At 33.8% G+C, this 23,004-nt stretch overlaps 2 protein-coding genes across 2 annotated transcripts; both read left to right on the top strand.

The window, feature by feature from the left end:
* Positions 1-384: 384 nt before the first annotated feature.
* On the top strand, positions 385-3,479 carry LOC143565280 (coleoptile phototropism protein 1-like). The gene is made up of 3 exons (XM_077052294.1): positions 385-1,000; positions 1,613-1,913; positions 2,845-3,479. Exons 1-3 carry the CDS (start codon positions 489-491, stop codon positions 3,358-3,360), a joined length of 1,329 nt encoding a protein of 442 aa, XP_076908409.1. The 5' UTR covers positions 385-488; the 3' UTR covers positions 3,361-3,479.
* Positions 3,480-8,602: 5,123 nt separating this feature from the next.
* On the top strand, positions 8,603-19,260 carry LOC143565279 (pleiotropic drug resistance protein 1-like). Its single transcript, XM_077052292.1, has 21 exons — positions 8,603-9,177; positions 9,344-9,464; positions 10,085-10,173; positions 10,438-10,522; positions 10,608-10,767; positions 10,851-10,927; positions 11,022-11,075; positions 11,442-11,834; positions 12,470-12,751; positions 13,268-13,584; positions 13,672-13,832; positions 14,078-14,181; positions 14,312-14,462; positions 14,553-14,734; positions 14,803-15,135; positions 15,453-15,743; positions 15,822-15,905; positions 16,016-16,149; positions 16,882-17,109; positions 17,187-17,613; positions 18,847-19,260. The coding sequence occupies exons 1-21, from the start codon at positions 8,822-8,824 to the stop codon at positions 19,102-19,104; spliced, it is 4,287 nt and encodes a 1,428-aa protein (XP_076908407.1). The 5' UTR covers positions 8,603-8,821; the 3' UTR covers positions 19,105-19,260.
* The last annotated feature ends 3,744 nt before the right edge of the window (positions 19,261-23,004 follow it).

The raw sequence follows: 23,004 nt of genomic DNA on the forward strand, positions 1-23,004 counted from the left end.
TGACAACTAAAGTAAATCCCTAAATACAGGGACTCATTTTTTATCCATACCATACAATATATCACATATCTCCCAATCACCATTTACTATATAATAAGACAAAAGAGAAAAAAATAATAAAGAATTAATTTATGGATATGAATAGGGAATAGAATGTGAAAGAATTTTGAAAAATGATAAATAAATTTATAGAATAATATTTTTTAGCTAAATTATAAAAAAAATATATGAAATGGGATATGAATGCTCTAACACACTCAAAGAATTTGAGGAAGTGGTTGTAATGCTCACTTATTTACACTCTATCCTCTTTATAATTAAAGTTGATACTTATTTCAAGTATTTTTTATTTACATAATAGACTTATATTTGAGCCATTCTTTCCTTAAGTCATCCAAGTACCCAACATATTCACATAAACCTTTATATTTAGTACGAAACTCAAACATATGGTCCGTGTTCCTTTTCGGATTTTATCCACATGAGGCATGTCCCATGTAACACAACATAACTACATAACATATAACATGTTAACCAAACTACTTCACCACCACCCCTACACAAAAATGACTCACCTACCATCACCAGACTCATCCAACTTCCCAGTCGACCGCCCTACCTCCCTCGCAGCCAAATGCTGGCTCGACGACGCCTGCATTGTCGATATTGACTATTTCGTTAAAACCCTATCCGGCCTCAAAGCCAAAGGTGTCCGACCCGACCTCATTGGTTCCATTATCACACATTACGCGTGCAAATGGATCCCCGAACTCTCTGGCGAGCCACCGTCACCTGCCACCATTGACCACCAATCGCCACCGCAAAGCGCCACCGCGTCTTGGCTCAAAAAGCGGTTTTTTATCGAGACAATTGTGTCGGTTCTCCCACCCGAAAATGATGCCGCTCCATGCAGCTTTCTTCTTCGGTTACTAAAGATATCTCACATGGTGGAAGTGGATTCGAATTATCAGGAGGAGTTGGAGAAGCGGGTAGCCTGCAGGTTGTGCGCGGTTTGGTTTGGGTCGGTTTTGGGCTAAAATTGAAACAAAAACCAAAATTCGGTTTTTGCATATTTGAAAACCGTTTGGTTTTTAATGTTTCGTTTTTGCTATTTGAGTTTGAAAATCTTGAACTGAAAACCAAATCTAGCCCAAAATAATGGATTTTGGTTTAAATTATTTTGTTTTTTAATACTTGTAAATGATTGATTATTATACATTTAGACTAAAATATTTTGTTATTTAATAACTGATTAACTATTATACATTTATTATACATTTAAACAAAAATATTTGAATTACATGCTTATTAAATTTTGAAAAATTGTTTAAAGTAAAATTACAAAATTCGTAAATTTTGTTCGGTTTTTAATTTTTTATTAAATATAAAAACTAAAACCGAAATGTAAGTTTGTTTCTTATAAAAACATAATACCATAATAATACTAAACCGTCATTTTTTATTTCGGATTAACCTTTTCGTATTCATGCACGTTTAACTATATATATAAGTTACAATATAAGGAAACCTTTATAATCAAATAGTACGTCTTAATCATTAAATAATATAATACTCAGACTTTAATAATATATTCTATAATATTCTCTAATAGGCTAGACCAGGCGACATTAAAGGAGTTAATGATACCGTGTTTTAGTCACATCAAACGAACGTTACTCGATGTCGAACTAATGCTCCGGTTGGTGAAGAGGTTTGTAGAAATGGACCTTGATGGTTTAAGAAGTGGAGCTGGAATGTTCAAGGTTGCAAAGGTTGTTGATGCTTACCTTGCGGAAGCCGCGGTGGATTCGGAGCTCGGATTGCCGGAGTTTATGGAGCTTGCCAGAGCTGTGCCGGCAGTAGCCCGTGCCACGGATGATGGGTTGTATCGTGCCATTGATACTTATTTAAAAGTAAGTTGTTATTTAACTATATGTCTAGAAGTAAACTTAAAAGTTATAATTGCTCATATGGTAAAAAATATTGTAATTAGGGTATATATTTAAAATGTATTAGAATGATTATAAATTTATAATAAACTATTTTCGTTAATGTTTAAACATAAACATATAACGGTCATTGGATTGTTAAGATATAGAGGGACGAGTTTGAGACGAGTCGACGTTAATTCAATACACGATGGTTGTAGAGGACTAGAGGTTCTTGTATTTTAGTGGGATGTCATGAGTTTTAACCCAAAAATGAATGTTAATGAATGTATATTTATAGGAGTTTTGAAAATGTATTAAGAGTATTGTAATTTGGTCGTTTAAAAAAATTAATCCATAGTATAATTCTATTAATTTTAAACATTTAACAATTTAAATTTCTAATAAATTTAACAAATTAAAATATTATGTATTTATATTTTTTAGTTTATTAAAAATATGTTGATGTATTTGGTTTGGTAGTAACTAGTAAGACAAGTTTTTGAAAAATGTCAACTCAAATTCGTTTTTTTCTTATAAATAATTATCTCTAGTTAAATTTATTTTTTAACTCATTACTATTTTTTTTGTATTTATGTCACAAGATATTTCAAGTATTTGAATATTAATTTAGTGTTTTTGTTGTTATATATATTGAACCAAAAATATGTGTGTGTTGTCATTTATCAGCAATAGGAATAAAGAAGATAAATGTGTTGGCACATTGGAATTGCAACTTGGCCTTTTGTGTAGCCTCCCGTGATGAGTATGACATATAGGAGTTAAACTTTATTTATAGATAAAGATTGTTACATTTAATATTATAATTTAATATTATAAAGAGCTTAATTGTACTAATAATCAACAATTTACGGGCTTTTCATTATTCTATAATGGCATGTTATTAATTTTATAGACGCACATGAACATAACGAAACAAGAAAGAAAGATGTTGTGCAAGTTAATCGATAGTCAAAAGTTATCGATGGAAGCATCCCTCCATGCCGCCCAAAACGAACGTTTGCCAGTCAGATCAGTTATTCAAGTTCTCTTCTCGGAACAAGCCAAGCTTCATTCTCATATAGATTGGAGCCGGTCATTTAACAATTCCAAAAGCCCGATTCTAGGGTTGGACACACAGGAATGGTGCCACTCGTCAAGAGATATTATGACTCTTCAGCAAATGGAAATCAAGAAGCTAAAAGAAAATGTGACGAAGCTCGAGAGGCAGTGTCACTTGATGCAAATGCAAATTGGAAAATTGTCGGAGAAGAAGAAAAAGTTTTTCAGTTGGCGGAAATTGGCTATGTCAACAAATCTCCGTGGTATGAGCACGGATGTGGGTGATGAACAAGGGTATGATTCGTGTAGCATCGGCAAACAAACTCCGCTAAAGGGAAAACAAGCAAGAAACAAGACCCAAAAAACATGAAGACAATCATCATCCTAAGTTTTATTGTTGTATTAATTTTAGTTATGAAAACAACTAATCTTTATTATTTATAATTGAAAACATGTAATAAGTAAGTTTTATTTTAAAATAACGAATATTGGTTTCAATGTAGTTGTGTACTTAAATAAAGATGCCAAAGTTATAAAAAGAGATATTGGTTTTTAATACTCATAACTTTCACTCGTTGAATGATAGCACTCTTAACTTTTGATTTGTTACCCACCTCTCTTAACCTTCAACCTATTTGTTTCCGGCGCTCCCTAATTTAACGAACCCTAACTTCGTTAGTTTTCTTGCTGACGTGGACTTTTTTGTTAATACAAAGTAGGTTGTGGGTCCCACACCATCTTCTTTCTTCAACATAAAATCTCAACAACCTCAAATTCTGGTGACCTCGTTTTTCCGACAACTTCGTTTTTCCGGTGACCTTGTTTTTCTGTTAATGGAGATGGTGCATAGGTGTTAAAAGACGATGAAGATCATGGGGATCGTGCACCGATGGAGAGACAATGAAGATGGTGCTCGCTCGAAACCTGCAATTCGTTTTTCTAGCGAGCAGACGATTCCGAAAGGTGGTTGGGTGCGATGTTGGTGGTGACGGAGGGTGGAGTTTGTGGTTTATGTGGTGGTGGCGGTGACATGATGGATATGGTGCTCGCCAGAAACTTGCACTCGTTTTGGGCGGTGAATTGGTGGTGGTGAACGGTGGAATAGTAGATTAGTAGCGGTTTTTTGAGATCTAGGGATTTGAATTGTTAAAGGTGGGTGAAGATGTAATACGCGTTGAAGAAAGAAGGTGAGACCCACAACCTACTTTTATTAATAAAAAATTTCACGTCAGTAACAAAACTAACGTAGTTAGGGTTCGTTAAGTTCAGGATTGTAAAAAACAAAAAAGGGTGAATTGAGAGTAGTGAGTAATAAATCAAATGCTGAGGGTATTAAAAACCAATATTCCTTCTAGAAAAAGATAAGCAAACAAATATAAAGTTCATATTATTTTGCTACAAATTAGTTTGTTGATAGTTGTATCATGATTTGAATGACAAATAGGTGTTGTCTATTCTTGGTGAAAACAGTGTCACGTTATTCAATGTCTTTCCTATGCTTCCAAATCAAGATTAACTTGGACCCATGTTATGTCAACTACTTTAATCAAACACCGAATCCAACGTTATGGTGTTAAATCAAAGTTAAACGATTTGATAGTTCATCCTATGAAAATAAAATTATGTTACATTAGTTTACCAAAAAACTAATCAAGTGGAGGGCTAATATACATCATTCATCATTGATGGTGGCGTTAGGGTTTCATTATCCACGAGATTCATGCTTCGGTGTTTTTTTGGATAAAATTTCGAGCTAGACTTGATTCTCTCGAGGAGTCAGTTTGGAGTAATTTAATTTCATGTAATTTGCTTTGTTTGTTGTATCCTAGCCTCTCGCTAGTTCAATTTTAGTTTAATAAAATGTCGTCTTTCAATACTAAAAAGAAAGAAAAAAACACTCGAGGGTTACTTAAGAAATCATAAAAAAATGAAAACAAATTAACTCCGTTTTAACAAGAATAAATTTAGTAAGTTTAGTTTCGCACAACATAGTAAGACTACATGAAACTCATAAATTTCTAAGCCACTTTTATTTTTTAAACTAAATTAAGTATTTTCGTTCATGTCTAATAAATTGCACTGATATACTTTTATTAAATTTTCTCATCAAGTTGTTTAGATTTAGTTTCAAGATAAACCGACAATATACTTTGACCTAACATTTTTTTTTCTAACTGTAAATTTTATTCACAACCCACACAAACACAGACTAGACTTGACTTGATCACCAACGCAAAAAGTCAAAACCTGACCATAATTACATGGAGTTAAAATTACACAAATTCGACCACTTTAGAGAGTTAAACTTAAATCTATTATTGTAACACAAAAAAACTAAGCGACCTAAAATCTCCAACGATCTCTTTCATTTTTGCTTCTTTACCTTCAAACAATTTCTTGTTTCTTGCTATCCAAATCCTCAAGCACGCTATAATAACCATTCCATGAAAAGGCTTTTTTCTAGTGTTGAGTTCATGTTTCACATGAAATCTGTGTTTGTTGAACCTCCAATGACAAAAAATTTCATACCAAGATTAGCAGTAATTACAATTGAACGTGGACACTCTTGGATTAGCAACTATTTGAATTATTAGACTTGAATTTGATTTCCTTTTTGTGATCAATAATTGGTAATAGGTTTATGGATATTTTTTTAAATTACTTTTTAGGTACCTAATTAACCTCTCCCTACCTCAATATATCATTTTATCAGGGCCGTCTCCAAGAATTTAAATACCTCAGCCGAGCCAAAATGAAAAGACCCGTAGGCCTTAACGAAAATTTTATTTGCTAATATACATGGATAAAATTTTTATCGACCGATTTATTATAAGCAGAAATCATTCTGAACATGTAATTATCTCATAAACCATTGCAAATAACCTTATTTTTTACACCGAAAACATATATATGTAATATGTATAAAAAAGTTTGTGCCCCCTAAACTTGTGTGCCCCGACCGATGGTGCGGCTCGCAAACCCTCCGAGCCTCCCCTGCATTTTATACATATATAGTATGAAAATAATTAATGGTCTAGTGCTAAATGTTCATATATATTAATGTAAGATATAAACCCACAAACATATTTTTACTTATTGAGTTATTGATATATCATATAGGATTAGAGGGAAGGGATATAATGATAAACTATTACTGGTCATGATTTTTGGTTGGTCCTTATTGTTTGGGTCCTAAGTTAGGATATGACAAAAGCCCATTATTTAAAACCATATATGCAGTATACAGTAGTATGCACAACATTCAGATATACCGTATAATTTATGTCCCTACCTCATTGCCATATCTATCTATGTCACTATATATAAGTGTGTGATGATTCCCTTGTATTGCTAACACATGCCAATTAACTTACACTTCAAGGGATATGGAGGGAGGGAGGAAGAATAATGGAATTGGTATAAGGTATTAAACACGAACACGGCTATTATTATTGAGAAACTTCACAAAACTCAATTACAATCTTTAAACTTCAAAGCACGGGTATTCATAATACTTATCACGTTTAGACTACAACTAGGATTGCAAAATAATATGACAAAATTATTATACTAACAAGTAAATCTAAGCATATTTAATTGTTTATAATTATCCACTCCTTAAATCTTGTTACTTAACCTTGCACGCCAAGTAACGCTCATAAACCGAAATTTCCAACAAGTACTCTATAGGAGCGGTTTCTTTGAAGAGGATTTTTCTGTGCAAAGCTTAAAAGCCAACAAAATGTGACATTTGCATTTTAAGCAAAAGCGTATTCAATCTTAGGCACGTATCATATGTATATGATTACGCGACAACATATATGACACCTTATTAAACTGGCTTGTCACACGCTGTTATAAGAAGTTAGTCGTACAATTAAACTCTCAATGAATAATATTTATAAAAAACTACTATCTTAAAAAAAATATAAACAACAATAATACAAATAAAGATAATAGAAATACTAGGTGTTACGGTGTATAATCTTTAAAAATATAATAAAACTTATAAAAGTTATTTATATTCAAGAAATATATAAAAAATCATTCCTGTTTTCTTATCCAACCATAACCAACTCTGGATGCCATTAAAAAGAAAAAAAACTATGGTGCTGTTAAACGTACCTACTCTCCTTTATTTTTATTAAACGTACCATCTCTTTCAAGTTTTGCATTAATACAATTTAAACCTTTAACTTCGGATTTCAACGAGTCATCTTATCTTAGAAAAATTTTTAGAAATAGGAAAAATGAAAGGGAAAAAATAGTTTATAGGAGAGAGAATTTTTTTTTTGTGTTTCTAGATGTTCCTCCATTTGAAATGACAGAACCCACACTGGTTGTAGAGCGTGTCAGAAATTGTCTGGTGACCTAGAGGTTTTTTTGGTGTTCCGCCATTTCAAATGGCGGAAGTCACTTATTTTCCACGTGTTCCGCCATTTGAAATGACGGAACACAACTTTTACCCCTTTATGCACTTCCGTTATTTCAAATGGCGGAAGTAAATAGTAATATTCTGACACTCGTTTGACGAGGCGTTTGACCACACTATTCACTTATGCCACTTCAAATGGTTGAAGTGAATAGTATTGACAATTATGACAATTAACAAGACTTTCTCTCCTTTTTAGGATGGGACATATATTATTATTTTCTTTTATAGTTATTTTTAAAAAAAATTATTTGAAAAATATATTTTTAAACTTTAATATATTTTAAATTAGTATTAAAATTTATAAATATATTTTTCAAATAAAAAAAATTAAGAAAAAATACTGTAAAAGAAAATAATAATATAAAGTATTGTTCACTTCCGCCATTTGAAATGGTATGAGTGAATAATATTGGTCAAAAGTCTTGTCAATTGTCATAATTGTCATTACTATTCACTTTAGCCATTTGAAGTGGCATAAGTGAATAGTGTGGTCAAACGCCTCGTCAAACGCATGTCAGAATATTACTATTTACTTCCGTCATTTCAAATGACGGAAGTGCATAAAGGGATAAAAGTGGTGTTCTGCCATTTCAAATGGCGGAACACGTGGAAAATAAGTGACTTCCGCCATTTAAAACGGCGGAACACCAAAAAAACCTCCAGCTCACCAGACAAATCTTGACACGCTCTGCAACCAGTGTGGGTTCCGCCATTTCAAATGACGAAACACCTAGAAACACAAAAAAAATTTCTCTCTCCTATAAACCATCTCATCCCTTTTATTTTTCCAATTTCTAAAAATTTTTCTCTTATCTTACAAACTATAAAAGATGGTCAAAATTCTAGAACACTAGCTATTCTCACTTGAAACTTCTACTATTAACTAATATGTGTGTGGCAGTGTCAATTTTGTGCCTCGTGTATTTCTTTTCATCAAAAAAAGAACTCGTGCATATATTTTATTAGTAAACTATAGTGTGTGTGTGAAAGGCTAGTGATTATAATAATTATTATTTTTTTCAAATTCTCTAATTATAAAAACCCTAAAAGGTGGGAATAGCTAGTCAAGATAGCACAATACAAGTACCCCCACATACATACTTTCTTATCCTATTATTCTAGATGCGTACTGTCTTTTTACAATTTACATTTGCTATATAGATGCATATTATGTTCATGATATGCTTCACTAGATTTAGTAGTTTTTTTTTAATATAAGATTTGATACTTGTATTTAAAGATCATGTCTCTCTTTTGTCAACAAGGGAGCACATTGTTCTTATATTCTCAGGAAAAAGAAAAACATTTCGTGTTATAATCATTCGGTGAAAAACCGAAACCATTTTCAATTCTTGATCAATATTCGGTGAGTTTTGATAATTAGTATCTTGCAACAATGGATGGAAGTGACATATACAAAGCTGCTAGTAGTATAAGATTAGGAAGTTTAAGAGCGTCAAGTTTAAGATCCGGAAGTACTTCGCTATGGAAGAATTCTGGTACGAATGTTTTCTCAAAATCGTCACGTGAAGAAGACGATGAAGAAGCATTAAAATGGGCTGCAATCGAAAAGCTACCAACTTTTGATAGATTGAAAAAAGGATTACTATTTGGATCAACTGGACCGTCTAATGAAGTTGATATAGATAAACTTGGAGCAGAAGATAAAAAGCATTTACTTGATAGACTTGTTAAAGTTGCCGATGAAGATAATGAGAAGTTCTTGTTGAAGCTCCGACACAGGATTGATAGGTACCAAATATTTGTTTAGTTCAGTTGTATTCGTAACTGTAATTTACTGCTTTATTTGCTAAGTATTGTAATATAAATTATCGTGTTTTTATTTCTTTTATATACGAACAGATTTCTACAATTTCATGATATGGCTAACAAAGGGTTTGATTTGAAATGTTTATAGAGTTGGGATTGAATTGCCAACAATTGAAGTCAAGTTTGAGCATGTAACCGTAGAGGCTGATGTTAACACAGGAAGTAGAGCCTTACCAAGTTTTATAAACTTTCATGTTGAAATTTTTGAGGTAAATAGCATGTTATCAGATTCAAAGTTTCCTAATCAAGGGTCAGGTTATTCTATAAATTGGGACAAAATGAAAAGGATGAGAAATATTTCTAGAAAAAAAACCCTAAAAAAATTAATAAAAAATATCATAACTAAAAGTAAAAACCGAAAAAAGTAAAAACACAAAAATGTTTCCACTGTCTTCATCGTCCTTAATAAAACAACGATGAAAATAGATCTTTGTCTTTTATTTATAATTGTGTTATGTGTTTATTTTCGCCATTTGTGTCTTTTTCCCTTAACATTGTTTTTTCTTTTCTTGATATTGTGTTATATTACTCAACAATGTGTTATATTTTGTGATTTATTGTGTCTTTATTTATTTATTATTGTGTGTTTTGTTTATTTTCGTCATTGTGCCTTTTGTCTTGACATTGTCTTTTCGTAGTTTTTTTGGAATGGGAATGACAGGGGAAAACATTTTTATTTTTAAATTTTTTTCGTTTTTTAATTATATATTGAGTTATTATTTTTTTTGATTTTTTTTTTGTGGTCACATATTCTTCTCACACTCCTCATTTTTGTCTCCTATTGTAATTTAACTTTTCTCTCCTAATCAATGTTCATGTTTATGCATAGGGGCTATTGAGTTTATTCCACTTACTTCCGAATTCGAAAAAGCATATAACTATCCTCGATGATGTTAGCGGCATCATTAAGCCTCGCAGGTACCATGAAAGAACATAAAGCCTCATGAATATGACTAATTGCATACAAAAGCAACCAACTTTTAAAAAAATATAAATAAGGTTGAAAACTGGTTATTTTAGGTGACTATAAAAAACTTGCACAAAATCAACCTTGTTTATACTTTGATGGTTTTTTTATAAAGAATGAATTTAACCATTTTTATGCAATTAGGCCAATGAATGCCTTTTTAGTGAAGTTTCTCCAGTTAACTGTATTAATTTTCGCGTACGAAACGTTTGTAGAATGACATTACTTTTGGGTCCTCCAAGTTCTGGAAAGACAACCCTTTTGTTGGCTTTGGCTGGAAAACTAGCAAAGGATCTTACGGTACAATGTGAATTTTTTTTTCAAGTTTTAAGCGAAACAAAGCATGAACTTCACAATTTTAAATCATTTGTTTTTGTAAATGTAGAGTTCGGGTAAGGTAACATATAATGGCCATGAGTTACATGAGTTTGTACCGGAAAAAACTGCTGCTTTTATCGGTCAAAATGATGTCCATATTGGAGAAATGACTGTTAGAGAAACATTGGCCTTTTCCGCAAGATGTCAAGGTGTTGGATCGCGTTATGGTTAGTTTGTGATTATTTAGATATCCCAGTCTCATTACATATTAAACTTTTGTGTGACAATATAGTTATCCATAAATTTGTAGATATGCTAGCAGAGTTGACTAGAAGAGAGCGAGATGCGAACATAAAGCCCGATCCTGATATTGATGTCTTCATGAAGGTAAATAATCGTTTAGACATTTACATACTACCCTCACTTTGAGTCCTTCATGAACGAAATCCCAAATCATAATCGTTATTTTGTTGTTATTCAGGCTGCTGCTATTGAAGGTCAAAAGGCTAGTGTGGTCACCGATTACACTCTCAAGGTGTTATAGATGTAAATTATCCGTATCAAAATGGACAAGTCGGGTAAAAACGGTTCAGGACAAATTAGGTGATTTTTGTCCGAAACGTTTTTAACCTTTTTATACATCATTTCTCTGTTAGTATGTTTACAAAATTCTTCCAATGGACCGTTATTTTTCATTAAAAGTTAAAAAGTATCCAATTATAATAAAGAGGAAGGTAAGCAGGCAACAAGTTGTGCTGCAACCTCCTTTTGAATGGCAAAACCGATCCAATTATAATTTTCAGTAATGACTTTTGACTATTCAACTTTGAGTTGAATTATTTAGCTAGTTATATTATTATAGTTTGAGAAATAAATAAAATATAGAATGTTTTTTTTCCAGATCTTAGGATTGGACATATGTGCGGATACTATGGTAGGAGATCAAATGATAAGGGGGATATCGGGTGGACAAAAGAAGCGTGTGACGACCGGTGAAATGATAGTTGGACCATCAAAGGTTTTTCTTATGGACGAGATATCAACAGGGTTGGATAGTTCCACAACCTATCAAATTGTGAATTCACTTAAACAGTTTCTTCACATTCTCGAGGGTACTGCTGTCATTTCACTCCTTCAGCCCGCTCCAGAAACGTACGATTTGTTCGATGACATCATACTCTTGACCGATGGCAAGATTGTATATCAAGGCCCGCGTGATAATGTTCTCGAGTTTTTTGAGTCAGTGGGATTCAAATGCCCCGAAAGAAAAGGCGTTGCTGATTTCTTGCAAGAAGTAAGATTATATCACAGCTTTTTCGTTAGGAATAATTTCATATATATCCTCACAAAGATTAAAAATATCATATATAACCAAGCAAAACTTAAAATATCATATATATATCCCCTTACAAAGTAACTAAAATATCATGCATGCCCTTGTAAAACAATTAGAGTATCATATATATACCCCTATTCATTGATAATAATTTATAAATGACCATTTTACCGTTATTTTAAAAAAAAATTAACTTTCTATCTGCCCATTGTTTATACCCTATGTTATTATTTTAATTTTAATCGATATTTCTCACCTTTAACGACGACCAAATCGTCAGTCGTCACTACTTCAAAATTACAAACCATTCGAAGGTTTATCGCATTGAATGAATATATATGGTCCACATTGTAAACATTTTATCGCAACTAATCAAATTAGAGTAATATGGTCATTTTTAAAATTTTTAATGAATTGGGTATATATGATATATTAATAACTTTGTAAGAGCATATATGATATTTTTTAGTTTTGCATGGATATATATGATATTTTCAATATTTATAAAGGTATATATGAAATTGCCCCTTTTCGTTAAGTTGATGATAGTAAATGACCATTTTAACCCTTGTGATGTTGAAATGGTGTTACAGGTTACATCAAAGAAAGATCAAGAACAATATCAGACGCGTAGGGATGAGCCTTACACATTTGTGACAGCAAAGGAATTTGCGGAAGCATTCCAATCATTTCATGTTGGAAAAGATATAGCGGATGATATCGCCACCCCATTTGACAAAAGTAAAAGCCACCCTGCCGCTCTCACAACCGAAAAATATGGCTTGGATACTAAAGAACTCTTAAAAGCTTGTACAGAAAGAGAAATATTGCTCATGAAAAGAAACTCGTTCGTTTATATATTCAAATTGTTCCAAGTAAGTGTAGTGTCAGTTTAAAGTTTTTGATCTTTTATACACTACTAGAAAAAGAGATGTTTTTCTACAACTGAATTCGTAGGAAATTTGTTGAAAATCCAGTTTCTAACATTTTTCCAACAAAAATTTACGTTGGAAAAACACATGCTTGAAAATCATTTTCAACCGTTTTCCAACAACTTGTCTTACAAAATTGCTACAAAAACATGTGGTTGTAAACTTCCTACAACTTTCCTACAAAAAACTATTTTGACTTAACATAATGTTTATTAGATAATATTGTAGCAAAGTTGTAGCTTATTTTTTTTGTTGGAAATCTGTTAGAACTACTTGTCGTAGGAAATTTGTAGGAAGTTTTTGTGGGAAAATGGCTTGTTTTCTAGTAGTGATAATCTTTTTAATAATCTTCCAAATAATTGTATTGTTAACTCTAAAAAGTTTTAATATTTCGTAATCTTTTTAACACATTATTACACAAAATTGTAACTAATGTCATTTTCCGTTGGCTATTTTCAGCTGTCTTTCGTGGCGTTCATTGTTATGACGTTGTTCATAAGAACTGAGATGCATAGAAGGGATCTTGACGACGCAGCATTGTATACGGGTGCTTTATTTTTTGGTGTTGTTATGCATATGTTTAACGGGATGTCTGAGATTTCAATGACAATTGCAAAACTTCCGGTTTTCTACAAGCAACGGGATTTCCTTTTTTACCCCTCGTGGGCATACGCTCTTCCATCATGGATCATAAAGATTCCGGTTTCGTTTCTTGAAGCAGCTGTTTGGACTTTTTCTAATTATTATGTCATTGGATTTGATCCTAATGTCTCAAGGTACTACTTACTCTTCAATACTAATTGCTAAATGATTAGAAACTCTATGTATTCATATGTACTAATTTATATTTAAAAATCTTGCAGATTCTTCAAACAGTACCTTATATTTTTGCTTGTTAACCAAATGTCTTCCGGATTGTTTCGGTTCATTGGAGCAATGGGTAGGAACATGATCGTTGCATACACGTTCGGTGCATTTGCACTTCTCTTAGTGTTTGCTTTGAGTGGTTTTGTTCTTTCGCGAGGTACTTTATATTATGATTATTTCTAATGAGTCATGACATTATTATTTATGAGCTGGTTATTAAACTAACAATACAAATTAGATCCTTTATGTGTTTGGGTTCGTTATTCGATTATCATGATTTCTTCACTATCCAAGGGGATATCACTGTGAAAGACTTATATATATAGTTCCGAAACATACAAAAGTGATTTTTCTTTTTGGCATGTTTTTGAAATCTAACAACCTTGTTTTTCCTCATTGCAGATAATGTTAAGGCTTGGTGGTTATGGGGATACTGGTCATCTCCTATGATGTATGCAACGAATGGATTAGCCGTGAACGAATTTCTTGGCCATAGTTGGATAGCAGTAAGTCACATGAAGCATTGTATTATATAAGGAATGTGTTAATATATGGATCATTGTTATAGTTAGTAAACTTGTCAAAACTAATTACTAACACCTCTAATATGATGTGTTTTCTTTCTGTCATAAACAGCCCTTGAACGATTCAACGCTTGGGATGCGCGCTATCACCACAAGAGGGCTCTTTGCCGAAGCTTATTGGTATTGGATCACATTCGCGGCCTTACTTGGATTTATTTTGGTTTACAACTTCTGTTTTGCTTTGTGTCTTGCCCTCCTCGATCGTGAGTTTCCTATCTTTGTTCTTAATATTCGGATCTTGTAATAAATAGTTAGAAATTCGGTAACACTTGTTTTAATTTCTGCCGCAATAGCTTTTCGAAAAGCTCAAGCCAGTGTATCGATAGAGGATGATAGTGACGTAGCGGCTGAATTATCATCTATCAATACTGGATCCGAAAATGAGAGAAGCCGAGATAAGAAGGGAATGATCCTTCCATTTGAACCACATTCAATCACCTTTAACGATGTTAAATACTCAGTCGATATGCCACAGGTAACGTTACTCGTATATATAAATTTCGCATACTTTCTTTACCGATTGACTTATGAATATACATATAGGAAATGAAAGATCAAGGGGTGGGCGAAGACCGATTAGTGCTACTTAAAGGTGTGAGTGGGGCTTTTAGGCCTGGTGTATTAACAGCTCTGATGGGTGTAAGTGGTGCTGGAAAAACTACTCTTATGGACCTGTTAGCAGGTCGAAAAACAGGCGGCTATATTGAGGGTGATATCAGGATTTCCGGGTATCCAAAAAAGCAAGAAACATTTGCCCGGATTTCTGGTTATTGTGAGCAAAACGACATCCATTCGCCTCATGTAACCGTCTATGAGTCTTTGGTTTACTCAGCATGGCTAAGGTTAGCATTAGAAGTTGATGAACACAACAGAAAGGTTAGTTATACTTGTAGGGGAAATTAGCTACATACAAACTAAAAAACATGCTAACTGCGCGAATCAAGTAGTGCAATTATATATACAAGCCGTGTAATTATGTAATTACATCGTAGTGTAGTTACACTTGCTGTAATTACGCTACACTATATTAATTACACTATGTTGTATGTATAATTACATTACTTGATTTGCACAGTTAGCACGCTATTTAATTTGTATTTGATCCAGCTTTGTACTTGTATTCTCGTGTTAAACAAGAATGTTAAGAAAAGGCTCTTTTGTGTTTTTTAAAATCGTATGCTTTTGATTTACAGATTTTTGTTGATGAGGTTATGGACCTTGTGGAACTAAACACAATTAAGGATGCATTAGTCGGGTTACCCGGTATCAACGGTCTATCAACTGAACAAAGAAAAAGGTTAACCATAGCGGTTGAGCTTGTGGCTAACCCATCCATAATATTTATGGACGAGCCAACCTCTGGGCTGGACGCTAGGGCTGCTGCCATTGCTATGAGAACGGTTAGGAACACAGTGGACACGGGCCGAACAGTTGTTTGCACCATTCATCAACCGAGCATCGACATTTTTGAAGCTTTTGATGAGGTATAGTGTACTTTATTAGTTTTTTTTTTAATTTTCGTACCCAACAAATGTTTGTATCTAATAATGTTTGTACTTCAGTTGTTCTTGATGAAAAGAGGTGGACAAGAGATATATTTTGGACCCGTAGGTCGCCATTCTTGCGAATTAATCGAGTATTTTGAGGTTTAAAACATAAACAAATTTTGTTGTGTTATCTAACATTCTAACTGCTCTGACCATGTTTAAGTTTTAACACATCCTAATAAGTTTATCATAATATTTTTCTGAAACAGTCTATCGACGGTGTAAGTAAGATAAAAGATGGATACAACCCCGCAACATGGATGTTAGAAGTCAGTGCTTCAGCACAAGAACTCGCACTTGGAGTTGATTTCACTGAAATATACAAGAATTCCGAACTTTATAAGTGAGTGCAATTTAACACGCCCTGAAGCACGATACAAAAAATCATGTACTTGGTCGCCTAACACGACCCATTTTAACATGACTACCTGAACATCACAAGTTTAATAAATGAGTTAACACGAACACGACATTTTAAATAAATGCGTTATTCTTTAACCGTTTAAAGGATTTAAAAGAAAAAGTTACCAAAATAGACATGGTGACCTTATTTTTCTTTTTCAAAAATAGACATGGAATCAAAAGCGGCCACATCAACTACGCCGGTTGAGACTGCTAGGACTTAACTATACTTTTGGTCGTTAGCTAAGGCTTAGCCCGTGCTTTTAACGAAAGCTCCGACTAAGCCTACGATTTTTGGGGGCTTAGCACCCTCGTTGGGGGCCAACTAGACTCAGCCCGTACTACTTTGGTGAAGGCTAAAATTTCATGTCTGTTTTATAAAATAATCAAACAAGCATGAACTGAACAGTCAGATTCGACTGTTTATTATCACGTTGCCTAGAACACAAATCCGTCGGAAAGTTTGAATACGTCTCAACATCTAATAGGGTATAATAATCGGTCGCATCGGTTCTTGTTTCCGTCGGATCCAACAAAATAATATGGTCATTTTGGGATTTTTTTCCAAAACCGTGGCTGTTCTTGGAAAGTGTTGGTAAAAAATGGTCAACTTGTTTAATGAAAAAAACTTGTTATCACTGCTAACATGGCAATCTTTTTCTTGAAAATGTAGGAGAAACAAAGCCTTAATCGCGGAATTAAGCGTACCACGTCCCGGCACCAAAGATCTATTCTTCCCAACTCAATACTCGCAACCTTTCCTAGTCCAATGCATAGCATGTCTCTGGAAACAACGGTGGTCATACTGGCGAAACCCTCCATATACCGCCGTACGTTTCATCTTCACCACCTTCATCGCAATCTTTTTTGGTACCATGTTTTGGGACTTAGGCAGCAAAACGTAAGTATCATAGTTTATAAACCGATAAGGCAATAATTAACACGTTTAGATGATTATTAACCATTAATGCATTTCAGGAATACCAAACAAGATTTGACGAACGCAATGGGATCAATGTATGCAGCTGTTCTCTTCTTAGGAGTCCAATATGCATCAACGGTTCAACCAATTGTAGACGTCGAACGAACTGTTTTCTATAGAGAACGAGCCGCAGGAATGTATTCAGCTTTACCGTATGCTTTTGCTCAGGTATTGGTGGAAGTTCCGTATGTGCTAGTGCTGACAGTGGTGTATAGTCTTATCGTGTACTCCATGATCGGGTTTGAGTGGACTGCGGCTAAATTCTTTTGGTATATGTTATTCCAAATGTGTTGTTTCCTTTACATGACCTATTTCGGTATGATGACCGTCTCCATCACTCCCAATGCTGACATTGCTGCCATCATCGCCGCCTTATTCTATGGAAATTTCAATTTGTTTTCGGGATTCATCATTCCACGACCTGTAAGTTTTCTAAAAAAAAGTTAAATCATAACCTATCTCGGTAAGTAAAGCTTTCAGAAGTTACTAATGGTTTGGTTTCATGGTTTGGGTTCGTTAGTCTTTTATGCAAGATGTCCAAAATAAGATATGGTACATATAAGTAAAGCTTTCAAAAGTTTGTAGTTCTTAACAAGTTAAACACAAGCTGTCCAAACAAGCTGTTAAAAAGGTAAAAATGTCATGCACATAACAATCAAAGTGCATGTTGCTCAAATTTGTAGTAAAACAAGAGTGCTGGACTGCTGGGATTGAAAATTGTTTTTAGATTTTAATTTAAAAAAAATTGCATAAAGGTGTTAATGTATTTCAATTACAGATCATTCAGTTTTTAACTTAGTTTTGTCTAATAATATTTTAATGGAAAATTTGTTTTTATTGGTCCTAACTATCGTCTTTTGGTCACTACCGGTCCCAACTAACGAATTGGTTGCTGACAATCCCAACTTTTAACGTATTTGTTTCAAACGATTCGCGACTAACAGAATTATAACGTCGTTAGTTTCAGGTCGCCGGAAAAACGTTTTTGGCCGGAAAACACACATTTTTTCCCGAAAACTCAACAATTTTATCCCAAACATCATGGTAACTTTGTATGGTACCTTTAGGAACCTTTTTCAAGTAAAAACCCCAATTATTGAGGTCTCCGGAACCCTATAACCATCGTCGGAATCAGTTGATGGTGCTTAAGTGATGGTGGTTGGTTGGCGGTGAGTCAATTGGTGGTGGTGACGGTGTTCAGGTGGTGTTTTCTGGCAAAAAAATTGACTTTCCCGGCAAAAAAAAACGTTTTTCCGGCGACCTGAAACTTACGCGTTAGGATTTTGTTAGCCGCGTACCATTATGAACAAATACATTATAAGTTGGGACCATCAGTGGCCAATTCGTTAGTTGGGACCGGCAATGACCAAAAAGCAATGGTTGAGACCAATAAAAACCAATTTTTCTATTTTAATAATATGTGTGTGTGTATAATATAATTTAAAGGTCTGGTTTTAGACGGTTGGTTTTTGGTATAAACCATAAACCAAACCGTTCGATACAGTTTAAAATTTTTGAAATCGACCGGCCGAAAGTAAAAAAACCAATCGTGAAACCAAAACTGATGACATGTTTGAGAGCGGTTTCACGATTTCAAACCGAACCGTGAACACTCCTGGTTTCCAGTTCTAAAATATTATTGTGTTGTAAAACCAGAGAATTCCTGTGTGGTGGAGATGGTGCTACTGGGCAAACCCGATTGCATGGACTCTTTACGGGTTGCTTGTTTCGCAATTTGGGGACAACGAGGATATATTTGACGACGGTGAAGTGGTGAAAGATTACTTGGATCGGCATTTTGGTTTTAAGCATGATTTTCTTGGCGTGGTTGCTGGAGTACACGTTGGGTTGGTTGTGTTCTTCGCGGTCATCTTTGCTTATTGTATTCGATCTTTCAATTTCCAGAAAAGATGATTGAACATGATCAATATATGTTACTTCTACATAGGCAGCTGCAGACGTTTTTGAGTTTTTCATTAGTTTCATGAGTTCATTAGGAGTTTCATGTTTCAAACTAATGCACCTTTTTTTAAGTGTATTAAAATGGTATGTTAATCTTTTAATTATTAACCTTAATCATATCTTTTGTCCTCAAGTTTTAAGTTTTTGTGTCGTATACAAGTATACCGTATACACATTTCGTGTTCGTGTCTTATCGTATATGGATATACACGACATGCCATCCCTAACTACTCGTAATCTTGTGTGCTCTTAATAAGCTTGTAACTCGCAAACTTGTAAACATGCAATCTCGTAACACATGTAACTTGTATGCTTATAAACTTGCAAACTTATAAACTAGTAAACATATTGCAAAGCTTTTGTAAACTTGCAAGACTTTAAAAACAAGACTTTCATAAAAACTTTCAATTAACATTCAGAATTTTATCCCTGAATATCATAATGTCATTAATAAACGAAATATCATATTCGAGTTCATAGCCCATAATCCATACCAGAGAATCACAAATAGCAAAACGAGCCGGCTTTGCTCACAAGTCATGGAATCCTAGAATGTTGTCGTTGTCGTATTCTAGCTTAGAATTCTTTAAATGAGGCTAGCTAAATTTACATAAATTATATAAATTTCTTTGTTCATATAAGATTCATAAAATGAGAATAGCTAGCTAGATTTACATGTAGTGAATTAAATTAAACATATATTTTGTTTAAAGATGAGTAAAGGAATGAATCAACAATCTTGTGGTGGCACAACGACTGTCAAACGGCCGTCCGCGATATGTTTTTCCAGGGGAAGGCCCAAGCCAAACTTTGAAACCAGCATGAGCCCAGTTAAGACAACATAGTCTGGCTGTGCGGCAGCCTAAAATATAAGAAAGTCGTCGTTCTAAAAAACAATTTTGGCTGCAAACAGAAAATGGTAGGGGAGGTGTGCCAGCCCCAACTCACTTACTCGCTTATCATTTTTGGTCTCCTCTCCACCCATAAATCGAGTTTCTCTTCGAGTTCCACTACCAGCCGTCCTTACATCAAATACTCAATGAACCCGAGGTGGTGTCCTAGGGTTACTCGTCCACCCTAACCTTACGGAGGTTACCAAATTTTGTTTTGTATTGATTGGACGTCTATTAAAAAATCTTTTTTTTAACTGACAAACTATCTTATTCCTAAATACTCCTATAAACCATCAGTAATTACAATTTGCAAGAATTCGAAGTTTTGAATCATCAACCTCTGGCTAAAGGGAAGGCACTCTACCACCCGATCATGTTCGTTGAGGACGCATATAGAAATATCTACGTACGTCACATTTCAATAATGTTGTTAAGATAACGTTGGACTGTACTTGATATGCATAGATTGGGATCTAATCTCTGTCACATTCAATATTATTGTTGAAGATAACATGTTAGACTGTGTATGCATGGGACCTGATTACTAGAAAGTGAAAGGTAGGGTAAGGTGTTTAGAAATACAAGGCAAAAAATCATAATTATTTATGAACTTTACCTTTAAACTAAATTATTATTTGGGAGACGACACAATTCTAGACATCTTGAATATGATTTTGATGGCTATTTTTTTTCTTCTTTTTTTGTCTTTTTTTCCAGATTTCTATTTATGATTAGATTTCTCAATATTTTTTCTTCCACGTTTTTCTTTTTGTCAAGATTGTGTTGGAAGTAATTTCGGACTCAAGTCACAAGTCGGTGAACTTGAAGGACCAATTATATTGACAAGTAGGTCATAGTGGCTATGTTTCCTAATTGTATTGTAATTATAACATGTAATGTCTTGGATAGCAAGTTAGGTTAGTCTATATAAACATGTCATGGTTAGACGTTATAGATGGTGGTGTGAGGTGTAACCGAGTTAGGGTTCATCCAAGAGGCACACACGAGATGTAACCGAGTTAGGGTTCATCTAGGTGTAACCGAGTTAGGGTTCATCAAGAGTTAAAACCGAGTTAGGGTTTGAGGGTTGTAATCAGTTTTTTGAGTTAGATTTTCTGATTAATATAAACGAGAGTTATTCGTTTAATATTCGTGTGTTGATTATCGATACGGGACATGGATTGGTGTTCGCTCGATTAGATGACCGGGATGGCAGCCAAAGGAGTGGTTATGCGTTTTCATACGACCGAGGGAATGGTCGGGGACAAGGTAACAGAGGTAGTCGAGTTCGGGGGAGCCGAAGAACACATCTATGGATCAAGAAAAGTTTCGGGGAGATCAAGACCAAGATGGTTGTGAGTCAAATCAAACAGGGCAGAAGAGACATGCTCGGAGTTGAAGAGCTACCTATTTTGAGTCAGAAATTAGGGGGTGATTGTTGGAAGTAATTTCGGACTCAAGTCACAAGTCGGTGAACTTGAAGGACCAATATTGACAAGTAGGTCATAGTGGTTATGTTTCCTAATTGTATTGTAATTATAACAGGTAATGTCTTGGATAACAAGTTAGGTTAGTCTATATAAACATGTCATGGTTAGACGTTATAGATGGTGGTGTGAGGTGTAACCGAGTTAGGGTTCATCCAAGAGGCACACACGATATATAACCGAGTTAGGGTTCATCTAGGTGTAACCGAGTTAGGGTTCATCAAGAGTCAAAACCGAGTTAGGGTTTGAGGGTTGTAATCAGTTTTTTGAGTTAGATTTTCTGATCAATAAACAAGAGTTATTTGTTTAGTTGGTGTTTGATTATCGATCAGGGACTTGAGATTGTCACTTTTCTGGTTTAACTTGAATTTTATAGGATTTTTGCATTCTTAGGTTCAAAACCTGACTCAACGACACAACGGTGAGTTTCCTCTTTGATTCATGGGTGAGTAATGTCTACAACGTCAAAATCAGTATGGACGATTGGCATTTCATCCCAGGAAGGTTCACTCGGATATCAAGGGTAATTCTAAATGATGTTTTAAAAAAAAGATCACCGTGTACTCACCTTTAGGCTTTAACAGTTTCTCAAGCTGTTTTTCTCCTTATGGATCGCTAAGCAATGGCTTAACCTAACTTTCTGTAGTCCAAATTGATTACTACGTTTTGTTAATTTTATAATCTTCTTGAACTTTAAAGAAAAAATTAAATTAAACTTAAAAATTTATAAATTAAGAGTATTAATTTGTACTCCGTAATACTTACAGGTGCCACATTATTACATACGATACTTCGCATATTAAAAAAGATGTTGGAGATGTGATCTTAGTGGGAGCAACGTTCTGACGTTTGAGTAAGTGAAGATATTTATGGAACTTTTAAATTTTTATTAATTCAATTAATAAACAATTTATGTAATTTAATAATCAATTAATTTGTCCCTATCAATTTATTTATGATGGCTAAACTCTAAAGAGCCTGAGAATCCCAGTGTATCTAAAATAAAAAATAAAATAAAATAAAATAAAATAAAATACAATAGAAGATTTACGCCTTTCTAGATTAACTAACTAAAAACATTAATGTTTCTAGTCATCATAATAATACGTGTATAAGTGAATTTGTGATGGCTAAATAAAGTGAGAAAACTTTAGTCGTTAATTAAAAAAAATAAAAAATAAAAGAATTCACGTGTATAAAAACAAGTTTGAAATTGCGTCTTTCTAGATTAACTAACACATTATTTGCATAGTCATAACAATAAATTCATTGAAAATTTATTGTCGATATAACGTGTCAACCTAACATTTATATTTGATAAATAAAGATAATCGGGTAGGCTAATGACTCATCAGTGATCTAAATTATTGTTTGAAAAAACAATAGTGATATATATTATAATATAAGGAGCACATAATAGATGAAATAATTACAAAAAGTAATAAGTAATAGTAACATAAATCAAGAAGTAT

The sequence above is a fragment of the Bidens hawaiensis genome, unplaced genomic scaffold (genome assembly GCF_021521415.1).
Source record: "Bidens hawaiensis isolate Kalapana, Puna unplaced genomic scaffold, B.hawaiensis_p1.1 tig00022311_1, whole genome shotgun sequence".
NCBI classification, from domain to species: Eukaryota; Viridiplantae; Streptophyta; class Magnoliopsida; order Asterales; family Asteraceae; genus Bidens; species Bidens hawaiensis.

Excerpts from the sequence above, each read along its gene's own strand:
- LOC143565280 (XM_077052294.1), top strand. The coding sequence starts at position 489 with ATGTCCCATGTAACACAACATAACTACATAACATATAACATGTTAACC. Across the intron at positions 1,001-1,612 it reads GAGAAGCGGGTAGCCTGCAG|GCTAGACCAGGCGACATTAA; the intron begins GTTGTGCGCGGT and ends ATTCTCTAATAG. Across the intron at positions 1,914-2,844 it reads CCATTGATACTTATTTAAAA|ACGCACATGAACATAACGAA; the intron begins GTAAGTTGTTAT and ends TTAATTTTATAG.
- LOC143565279 (XM_077052292.1), top strand. The coding sequence starts at position 8,822 with ATGGATGGAAGTGACATATACAAAGCTGCTAGTAGTATAAGATTAGGA. Across the intron at positions 9,178-9,343 it reads CTCCGACACAGGATTGATAG|AGTTGGGATTGAATTGCCAA; the intron begins GTACCAAATATT and ends AAATGTTTATAG. Across the intron at positions 14,735-14,802 it reads ACTCAGTCGATATGCCACAG|GAAATGAAAGATCAAGGGGT; the intron begins GTAACGTTACTC and ends ATATACATATAG.